General features: G+C 44.6%; 1 protein-coding gene across 1 annotated transcript in view; it reads right to left on the reverse strand.

The window, feature by feature from the left end:
* The window catches only part of LOC126284131 (protein takeout-like), a 33,010-nt gene extending 22,146 nt beyond the window's left edge, over positions 1–10,864 (reverse strand). Inside the window, exons 1-2 of the mRNA XM_049982841.1 lie at positions 10,744–10,864; positions 1,539–1,631 (exon numbers count right to left, since the gene is read on the reverse strand). Coding sequence (XP_049838798.1) covers positions 1,539–1,631; positions 10,744–10,828 — 178 coding nt within the window. The 5' untranslated portion in view covers positions 10,829–10,864. The remainder of the gene's footprint in view (positions 1–1,538; positions 1,632–10,743) is intronic.
* Between the last annotated feature and the right edge of the window lie 573 nt (positions 10,865–11,437).

Raw genomic sequence — 11,437 nt, forward strand, 5'->3', positions numbered from 1 at the left:
AAATTTAACCGACAGAAAGGAGATGCTGTGATATGCAAATGATTAGCTTTTCAGAGCATTCCCACAAGGTTGGTGCCGGTGGCGACACCAACAACGTGCTGACATGAAGAAAGTTCCCAACCGATTTCTCATACACAAACAGCAGTTGACCGGCGTTGCCTGGTGAAACCTTGTTGTGATGCCTCTAGTAAGGAGGAGAAATGCATACCATCACGTTTCCGACTTTGATAAAGGTCGGATTGTAGCCTATCGCGATTGCGGTTTATCGTACAGCGCCATTGCTACTCGCGTTGGTCGAGATTCAATGACTGTTAGCAGAATATAGAATCGGTGGGTTCAGAAGGGTAATACGGAACACCGTGCTGGATCCCAACGGCCTCGTATCACTAGCAATCGAGATGACCGGCATCTTATCCACATGGCTGTAACGGATCGTGCAGCCACGTCTCGATCCCTGAGTCAACAGATGGAGACGTTTGCAAGACAACAACCGTCTGCACGAACAGTTCGACGTTTGTAGCAGCATGGACTATCAGCTCGGAAACCATGGCAGTGGTTACCATTGACGCTGCATCACAGACAGGAGCCCTGCGATGGTGTACTCAACGACGAACCTGGGTGCACGAATGGCAAAACGTCATTTTTTTCGGATGAATCCGGGTTCTGTTTACAGCATGATGATGGTCGAATCTGTGTTTGGCGACATCGCGGAGAACGCATATTGGAAGCGTGTATTCGTCATCGCTATATACGTCGTGATGGTATGGTGTGCCATTGGTTACACGTCTCGGTCACCTCTTGTTCGCATTGACGTCACTTTGAACAGTGCACGTTACACTTCAGGAGTGTTACGACCCGTGGCTCTACTCTTCATTCGATCCCTGCGAAACCGTACATTTCAGCAGGATAATGCAGGTCCTGTACGGGCCTTTCTGGGTACTGAAAATGTTCGACTGGTTTCCTGGCCAGTACATTCTCCAGATTTCACACCAATTGAAAACGTCTGGTCAATGGTGGCCGAGCAACTGGCTCGTCACAATACGTCAGTCACTCCTCTTGATGGACTGTGATATCGTGTTGAAGCTGCATGGACAGTTGTACCTGTACACGCCATCCAAGCTCTGTTTGACTCAATGCCCAGGCGTAAAAAGGCCGTTATTACGGTCAGAGGTGGTTGTTCTGGGTACTGATTTGTCATGATCTATGCACCCAAATTGCGTGAAAATGTAATCACATGTCAGTTCTCGTATAATATATTTGTCAAATGAATACCCGTTTATGATGTGCATTTCTTCTTGGTGTAGCAATTTTAATGGCCAGTAGTGTATTTTTCGTCAGCACAGTCTATTACATCCTGTGTTTTACACTACGCATTTGTAGCCTGCTGTGTAGGCAGTGCGAATCAGGTCCGGCAAAGTCGACAGACAGCACAAAGCCCAGCAGTTATCATAAATTTAACAAGCGAATCGCTAGCCTTGCAACAAACCACCGTTCTTCGCCACTTCTCGAACCTTGACACACACAGCGCGCTTGCTTACCTTTAGCGAGTTCTCCGATTGCGACCTTGATGGCTTCCTTCATGCAGCCCCCAAGTTGTGGGTCTCCCGCCTTGCACCGCTTGAACGAGGCAGCTGTTGAAACACAGTTCGATAGATTAGGTTAAGATAATTAGTCTTAAAAGTCGTAGACAAACACATCAAAGAAACAACGTAGCATGTGAAAGAAAGTTTGGAAAAAAAAGTGGATAGCAAAATACGAAACGAAGTACTATAAGGAACATGTGGGGAAATAAGTTCATAGAAGAGCCTTACGAGAAGAAGGAACAGGCTAGTATGACATCTGATACGGCATCCGGGAAAAGTAGAGGGAAAAATAGTAGGAGTGGAAAAGGGATAGGAATGTTCGTAACTGGTTACAGAGAATGTTGACTGTAGGAGTTACGTAGAGATGAAAATATTACTTCCATATAGGAAAAGACGGGGTCCAACACCAAACCAGCCGAAAGACCAATTACTTAAAAGAAAGTAAAAGTAAATTATTATGTGACTGGATGCCCATCACATGGAGCAACCTTTCACATTTTATACTCGTTGGCAACTTGCATATCAAAGTTTCCAACTTACTTCTTTAAGCATTCTTTCATTGGACCTCGTAAGGCACAGTGCCTTTCGTTCCAGACCTTTCAATAGAAGAAAAATTTCAAATGGTTAGCAGAAAGGAAATAGAGCTCATCGATATCAGAAGCACACACTCCGCAGATGATCTTTCGTAAACAATTATGTCCCTTGAACTAGTATTAATCTTCCTTTCATGGCGGTTGTTGGTCGCTACCGTACGTGGAAACCATTTCGATGTAAAGCTTGAACATTGGGAGAAGGAAGGAAGCCGATGACGTCATTGCAGCTGATGTATATGTACGGACTGGGGAAGGATGTTTGTCCTTTCCTTTTCAAAGAGTCTTGCGAGAAGAAGGAACACGATAGTGTGACATGTGCTACAGCATCCAGGAGTAGTTGACCAGGAGGATTAAAAGGAAAAATAGTAGGAGTTGAAAAAGAATAGGTATGTAGGTAACTGGTTACAGAATTTGCCTTCTGAGATTTAGAGAACCAATGAAAAACTAAATCTCGATGACTAGACCGTGATGTGAACCTCTTCCCTCCCGACTGTGATTCCAGTGTCTTACCACTGTGTTACCGCCCCCCCCCCTTTAGCCTTGGAGAGAAAAACATAGTGAAAAATGTCAGCCCGAAACTTGGAAATACGACTACTGTTATTCTAAAAAAGAAGGTTCAAGATTATGTGGTTAGACTGAATAACTAATGAGAAGCTACTGAATACAATTGGGAAAATAAATTATGGCGCAACTTGAATAAAAGAAGGAAACGGTTGATAGGACACAATCAAAAGCAACAGGGAACCATCAGCTTGGTTAATGAATGGAGGAATGTGGTGTGAAAATTGTAGAGACGGGCCGAGTCTTGAATATACGACGGCGTGCTGAAACGTAGGCCTCTGAATTTTTTTTGTGAAAACTCTTTTTAAACAAAAAACGTAATTAACATTCTAAATCTTTATTCTTCGTGTCTACATATTTGCAGCCCTTTGCCGCTGATGGTAGGGACCGAGTGTGGCGCACACCTCACGAGGCTATGGACCCAAATTGTCAACGAGGCCATGGGGTCGGGATTGTAGAGTATAACATGGTGTGTAACGTAACTATGCTGCCACGTGAGAGACAGAATATTGTAATCGACTTTCGAATTAAAAGAGTTTGTCCACACATGGGCACCTCCTCCTTCACCATGACAATGTCAGACCGCACACGAGAATTGTGGCATCTGCAACAATCCGACGCCTTGGGGTCACTCTCGCGATCGTTCTCAATATAGTGCCGACTTGCCCCCATCCGATTTTCATCTGTTTCCGAAACGTAAAGATATCCTTCGAGGACTTCACTATGATAAATAAATTGGCAGCAGTCTTGATCGCTTAACTATTTTAATGGTGACCGGCTTTTTAATCAATGATAACCAGTACACCAGTATACCACCAGCCTCAAACAAGAGGATTGCCTTGCGTCACAGCCTCCGGCAGACATTCATGGTCCGAAGATAATCTGATGAGAAGATCGAAACTGGTCACCATTAAAAAAGTTAATCCATCAAGACTGCTTCCAGTTTATTTGTAATAATTACAGATTGCTGTTTTCCTATATAAGAACTATATTCCTTAAAATGTTAAACTTCACTATGATAGTGATGAAGCGGTGGAAGCATAGGTGAGGTTGTGGCTCCGTCGTCAAAGTCAAACATTCTACAGTGACGGTGTAAACAAACTGGTCTGTCGAAGGAAGAAATGTTTTGTCGTCAGGGTGAGATAAATACTCCTGCAAAGACGTGGAGAATAATGATGTACAATTTAGTAACATATGTTTTATTATAAAAGCTTTAAGAGTTTTCACATAAAAAATTAGGAGGTATTGCTTTTCAGCACTCGATAATACGTGTTAGGATCCACCATTAAAAGAAACCCAGCATTTTTGACTGTTTTTTTCGTATTCTGTGTAAATAAGCAATTTCTACATGGAAATGGTGTTAACAGAACAGTGAGGATTGAAATTTCGGGACTTTTCCATGGATTAAACGAAGAATTTGATAGGATAATGCGGTTCTATCAGCGGTTGCTGAACGCGATGCAAAAGGATGAGGGACAATTTCAATAAGTAAGACGGCAAAATTCTCTGCACTTTTGTGTGGACAGTCCATACGTTTGTGCAAAAGTAGAGCGATTAGCGGGATTTAAAGTTTGGTTGGGATGTCTTGTCATTTGTAATCTCAGACTCGTACTGCAATCATTTTCCGTGGTTATCAAATGCCTCTTCTCGGATTTTAATCGACAGTCACTTCAAAAAAATCTCTTCGCGTTTATCGATCTGTCCACCAAGGATGCCCCTGTCGATGGCTCTATATGCTGTAGCCGCTCACTGAAAAGAGAATTAGAGGAATAGTGGTTCAGAACACGTGGATCTGTTGCACAGCATATGCAGACGACGTTATCTGTTGTGTCTTTTCAACAAGAACAGGCCTCCCTGGAAGACGTGCTTAATATCTATAAGAAGGCGAGTGGCGCCCAGATGAGTAGCTGATACTTCCCCATAGTGGTGGCTTTGGCGAAACTTCTGAAGTGGCATAGTCCGAGCAACAACCTCACATCGTTCTCTGGGCTTCTACTGGGAGGCCCCACCTGTCCGCATGATAACTAAGAACTGGGCGGATCTCCAGAACCGCTTCAGGGCCACGCTGAAATTGCATTTCGATAGACATCTGAACCTCCTGCAAAAGGTGCAGATAATTCATGTATCCACCGGAAGCAAAATGTACTACGTGATCCAAGTACTTCCGCTCTCTGTAGCTATGGCGTCGAAAATGCAGCGGGCATTCAGCTGGTTTCTTCTACTTGGCAACATCTTTAAAGCACAATTCGCGGCACTCAGCCTGCCTCTCTCACGGGGCGGACTTGGGCTAATCAGCGTCCGACACAAATGTGCGCCAGTCCTCATCAACTGAATGACAAATGAAATAGAGCCTCAGGGCGCATGTTTTCTCCGCAGTCATTTAACCAGCATAAGATCAACAAGCGTAGCGCCACCGATACATCTCGCGACTGTTCCTCCGGAATCCTCCAACAATCCGGAAATACTTTCTTGAATTTACAAGGGTAATCCCAAAAGTAAGATTTCCTATTTTTATAAGTACGTAGACCTGTTTATTTCTACAATGGCTTACATCAGTTTACAGCTTGAACATTTAGCTATTTTTCTACATATCATTTCTGTCGATGCATTTTTGTAGACGCTATGGCAGTTTTTGTATTCCCATGTCGTACCAGCTCGCCGCCATGCTGTTCAGAAAGTTATGAACCTCTTCTTTCAACTCGTCGTCGGAGCTGAATCGCTGGGACCACAATTAACGCCGACAAGTGCTGTGAGACTGTGAAAAAACTCAAACGGACAATGCAGAACCGGAGAAGAGAAATGTTGAGCAAGGGCGTACACATTCTCCATGACAACGCTCGCCCACACATCGCTTGGCAAACCGTTGCTCTCCTACAACAGTTTCAGTGGAACATAATCACCCACCCACCCTATACTCTTGACTTGGCATCCAGTGGCTATCACCTGTTCCCTAGGTTAAAAGAACATTTGGCCGGAAAGCGATTCAGCTCCGACGACAAGGTGAAATAAGAGGTTCATAATTTTCTGAACACTATGGCGGCGAGCGGTATGACATGGGCATACAAAAGCTGCCACAGAGTCTACAAAAATGCATCGACAGAAATGGTGATTATGTCGAGAAATAGCTAAATGTTCAAGCTGTAAACTGATATAAACCATTGAAGAAATAAACAGATCTGTGTACTTATAAAAAAATAGGAGACCTTACTTTTGGAATTACCCTCGTAGTTATGTGCATCCTGGCGTTCCAAGCACCTCTCAGCTCCTCAACAATATACATAGTCATGAGAAAGACCGCACGTGGAAACCCCAATGAAGAAAAGGAGACAGATGAACTGAACAGTACTGTGGTGAAACATTCCTTAGCTGTTCCGGCCTTCACGGATTCGCTCACGGCGGTATCTGATTGCCAGTGACAAAATACCCACGACCGACCAACAGCACCGAATCCACCCTCAGTGCAACTGTGCCGTGCCACAAACGCGGGAGCTTCGACTCGCTGGCGCACAAGTTTGTTTGCGGAATAGCGCTGGACTGTGGAACTTTCCCCGCCACCGCTTAGCAGTCATTGATAGGACGAACGCAAGCTACCTGAACGTTCGTGAACTGATGTGGCCTGACCGCATTCGATACCCAGTTGTCAAATAAAATGCATCACTATGGATACTCGGACGTACAACCAACTACATTACTGAGAACCGCGATGCTATATTCCCCGAATATTTGTCCTACATTGAAGGGGAATATTTTCGGATTGCGCAGGATGACAATCATTGGAAAACATTCGGCAACATGCTGCTTATCACGATCAGGGAATCCCCGCAAGTGCTCCCCAATACGGCAGTTAATAGATAATCGACGCAATACGAAAGCAATCACTACAGAAGACTCTCTTACAAGGCTATAGCTGCTTCACGTAAGTGATAAAGCTGTGAGACTACCAATAGAAGTTGATACACATGAAGACCAAGTACTACGATTGATTTTTTGTCATTTTCAAGATGAATCTATAGCAACAAAGGATTACTTCTTTTGAAGTAGAGAAAAAAATTCTTTTCATGCAGACGTAGTTAATTTTCTCCGTAATGGGCAGAAGAAAGGATCGCTTTTCTTTTTTCCAACTTCAAAGAAATATCAGAACGGTCACTTGCCCACGAAAGGTAAAGTTCCCGAGTTCGAGTCTCGGTCGGGCACACAGTTTTAATCTGCCAGGAAGTTCATATCAGTGCACACTCCGCTGCAGAGTGAAAATCTAATTCTGGAAACATCCCCCAGGCTGCGGCTAAGCCATATCTCCGCAATATCCTTTTTCCAGGAGTGCTAGTTCTGCTTGGTTCGCAGGAGAGCTTCTGTGAAGTTTGGAAGGTAGGAGACGAGGTACTGGCGGAAATAAAGCTGTGAGGACGAGGGGTGAGTCGTGCTTGGGTAGCTCAGTTGGTAGAGCACTTGCCCGTGAAAGGCGAAGGTCCTGAGTTAGAGTCTCGGTCCGGCACACAGTTTTAATCTGCCAGGAAGTTTCAAAGAAATACATTTTCTTCATCCAAAAGTAGCACATGCTTTAATCTAGTTCCCAATTTGTCTTTACTAAATGAATTTTGTTACTTTATGAAGACGGAAGGACAGTGAAATCCTATTATTTTAGGCCGCGTGGAGTAGCCGCGTGGTCTGAAGCGCCTTGCACGGTTTGCGCTGCTTCCCCAGTCGGAAGTTTAAGCCCTCCCTGAGCCATGGGTGTCTTTGTTGACCTTTGCCTAAGTTACTTTAAATAGTGTGTAAGCTTAGGGACCGATGACCTCAACAGTTTCGTCCCATAAGACCTTATGGCAAATTTCCAATTTCTCTTATTGTATTTCTTCATTTCCATTTATTATTTTACTATCAGGATACGCAAGCACACAACAAAGGTACTGAAGTCTGGCCGATGAAGGTACTTTAGGTGAAAGGCTGTAAGGGAGATGGGAGGCCCAAATAAAAACATTAAAAGAAGGAAAAAAAAGAGCTCCTACACATAGCGGCCTGAATTATTTGAAATATATATTCCAGTCTCTGTCCTTGTTTAGAACTTTTACTCATAGTAACTTTCCCCAGTACCACTGAAGTTATTCTCGGACCTCTTAACACATGTTCTGTCAACTTTCTCCTTCTTCTTATATGCGAAACATATTTCTATTATGATAATGGCGGAAGCTGAATAAATAAATTAAAATCTGTGCCATAGCCGGGACTTGACCCTGGGTCTCCTTGCTTACTGGGCAGGAATGCTGAGCATTTTACACACAGCAGCACTATGGCTAACATTGCTGCACGGGTTCCATGCCCGGCTGTGGCACAAATTTTAATTCATTTATTCAGCTTCCATCACTATCGTAGAAAAGATGAGACATAAATGTCTCGAGGAAAATTTAATTATAAGATATATATTTCTATTAAATCAATAGAAAGCCCCAGAATTTTTTAGAATTCCAAATTGAATAAGAAAATATTTGTGGACTGCATGAAGCGAATCATGTACATTTATATGGCTGCTCTGCCATGAACACTTAAGTGCCTGGCAGAGGGATCATCGAAACATTTTCATGGTACTTCTCTGCACCTGAATCTTTCCGTTCGAACTCTGATTTTATTATGATGATTATTTCTCCCTACGTGCCAATAAAATATTTTCGCATTCGGAAGAGAAAGTTGGTGATTGAAATTTCGTAAATAGATCTCGCCGGAAAGAAAACCGCCTTTGTTTCAATGACTGCCACTCAACTCGCGTATCATATCAGTGACACTCTCACTCCTATTGCGCAGTAACACGAAACGAGCTGCCTTTCTTTGCACTTTTTCGATGTAGTCCGTCAATCCTACCTGGTAAGGATCCCACACCGCACAGAAATATTCCAGCAGAGGACGAACAAGTGTAATGTAATCTCTTTAGTGGGTTTGTCGCATCTTCTAAGTGTTCTGCCAACAAAGCGCAGTCTTCGTTTCGCCTTTCGCACAATATTATCTATGTGGTCTTTCTAATTTAAGTTGCTCGTAATTTAATTCCTAGATACACTACTGGCCATCAAAATTGCTACACCAAGAAGAAATGCACATGATAAACGGGTATTCATTGGACAAAGATATTATACTAGAACTGACATGTGATTACATTTTCACGCAGTTTGGGTGCATAGATCCTGAGAAATCAGTACCCAGAACAACCACCTCTGGCCGTAATAACGGCCTTTTTACGTCTGGGCATTGAGTCCTACAGAGCTTAGATGACTTGTACAGGTACAGCTGCCCATGCCGCTTCAACATGATACCACATTTCATCAAGAGTAGTGACTGGTGTATTGTGACGAGCCAATTGCTCGGCCACCATTGACCAGACGTTTTCAATTGGTGTGAGATCTGGAGAATGTACTGGCCAGGGCAGCAGTCAAGCATTTTCCCGTACGGGACCTGCAACATGCGGTCGTGCATTATCCTGCTGAACTGTAGGGTTTCGCAGGGATCGAATGAAGGGTAGAGCCACGGGTCGTAACACATCTGAAATGTAACGTCCACTGTTCAAAGTGCCGTAAATGCGAACAAAAGAGGTGACCGAGACGTGTAAACAATGGCACCCCATACCATCACGCCGGGTGATAACGCCAGTATGGCGATGACGAATACACGCTTCCAATGTGCGTTCACCGCAATGTCGTCAAACGGATGCGACCATCATGATGTTGTAAACAGAACTTGGATTCATCCGGAAAATGACGTTTTGCCATTCGTGCACACAGGTTCGTCGTTGAGTACACCATCGCAGGTGCTCCTGTCTGTGATGCAGCGTCAAGGGTAACCGCAGCCGTGGTCTCTGAGCTGATAGTCCATGCTGCTACAAACGTCGAACTGTTCGTGCAGATGGTTGTTGTCTTGCAAACGTCCCCATCTGTCGACTCAGGGTTCGAGACGGGGCTGCACGATCCGTTACAGCCATGCGGATAAGATGCCTGTCATCTCGACTGCTAGTGATACGAGGCCGTTGGGATGCAGCACGGCGTTCCGTATTACCCTCCTGAACCCACAGATTCCATATTCCGCTAACAGTCATTGGATCTCGACCAACGCGAGCAGCAATTTCGCGATACGATAAACCGCAACGCTGGTCAACTGTTTGTGTCTGAGAAGTCGGTTTGGAAACTTTCCTCATGTCAGCACGTTGTAGGGGTCGCCACCTGCGCCAACCTTGTATGAATGCTCTGAAAAGCTAATCATTTGCATATCACAGCATCTCTTTTCTGTCGGTTTAATTTCGCGTCTGTAGCACGTCATCTTCGTGGTGTAGCAGTTTTAATGGCGAGTAGTGTATTTATTCGAATTGACAGCCCTTAGATTTGTGCAATTTGTCGTATACCCAAAAATTTTCGGATTTCTTTTAGTACCCATGTGGATGACCTCGCACTTTTCTTTGTCTAGTGCCACTTTTCGCACCATACAGAAATTCTGTCTAGATCATTTTGTAATTGGAATTGATCGTCTGATGATTTTACAACACTGTAAATTACAGATTCATCCGCAAACAATCTAAGGGGGCTGCTTTTAGATGCTGTTAATACATTTCTCTCCACTATACTACGGTGAACATGGTCAACTGGTGGTGATTTCGTCTGTGATGGACCTGCTGAAGGCTCTTAACTACCTACATGTCCTACATGTCATTACCCGGTATTTAATTACAACAAACTGTATCAATATCGACGAATTTTCGAGAGATTCTCAATTGATGGTGTTTGAGACACCATATATGTGAAGGACGTTAGCTATAATATAAAATACATCAAATTCCACTTAAAACTAAAACGACGACATGCAATAAGGCGTCTCTCAAGTTCTTCGGCCACAGTATATCTTTGAAAGGTACGAAGCCGCAGGGGAACATACTCGTACGTGTGAAAAAGAACTCGACCTGTGCGCACACAGACAGCTGCGGCGCTGTTTTCTTTTCGCAGAGCGGTCGGAACAATTGGCGACGTTATACTCACGCAGCTTGGCTGCGGCCGCGAGGTGCGACAGCAGCGCCACGCCGGCGAGGATGGCAGCGGCGGCGGAGGGAAGTCTGCAGGCCATGTGGACGGCTGTGGTGTAGTGGGTGGCTCTGCAGACGCTGCCGCGGACTGTGGCGGCCGGACCCGCGCAGCCGCACTTATAGGCCGGAAGGAAGGGCAAGGGCGCCACAGCCCGCGGCCGCTGGCCACGGCCTTCGCGGCGGTCCGGTTCCTTCGCCGTCATTAGCGGCGCGTCAGCCGGCCAGAGGCCGCCCGCGAGGACGGAAGGCGACTCCCGAGTAAACAGCCTTCCCTTCTGCATCAACAGGGGTCATTGGGAAACTCCGTGAGGCAACGGAGCTCTCACGTGTGCACTGGCTTTCGCGACCGGAGACAGTTTCCGTAAAACTCATATGGGCTGTACACTACGTGTGGTCGTCAATCCACCGTAATCAGGCAATTGCTGTTGAGCGGGAGGGCCGGGCCACATAAGCAACATTCACAATTTGTAACAACAACACTTTTATTAAACTTTTCTTTAGGAAATAAAATTATATCCTTAAAATTCTGTGATAAGGTAAGTTAGCAAAGAATCCTTACAAGGACGGGCAACCACCCTATTCAAACAACAACATTAATCTTTAAACAAGCATTAAGTGATTCGAAAGTTAATTAAATTCTGTACAGAGTA

Source organism: Schistocerca gregaria, chromosome 8 (genome assembly GCF_023897955.1).
Source record: "Schistocerca gregaria isolate iqSchGreg1 chromosome 8, iqSchGreg1.2, whole genome shotgun sequence".
NCBI classification, from domain to species: domain Eukaryota; kingdom Metazoa; phylum Arthropoda; class Insecta; order Orthoptera; family Acrididae; genus Schistocerca; species Schistocerca gregaria.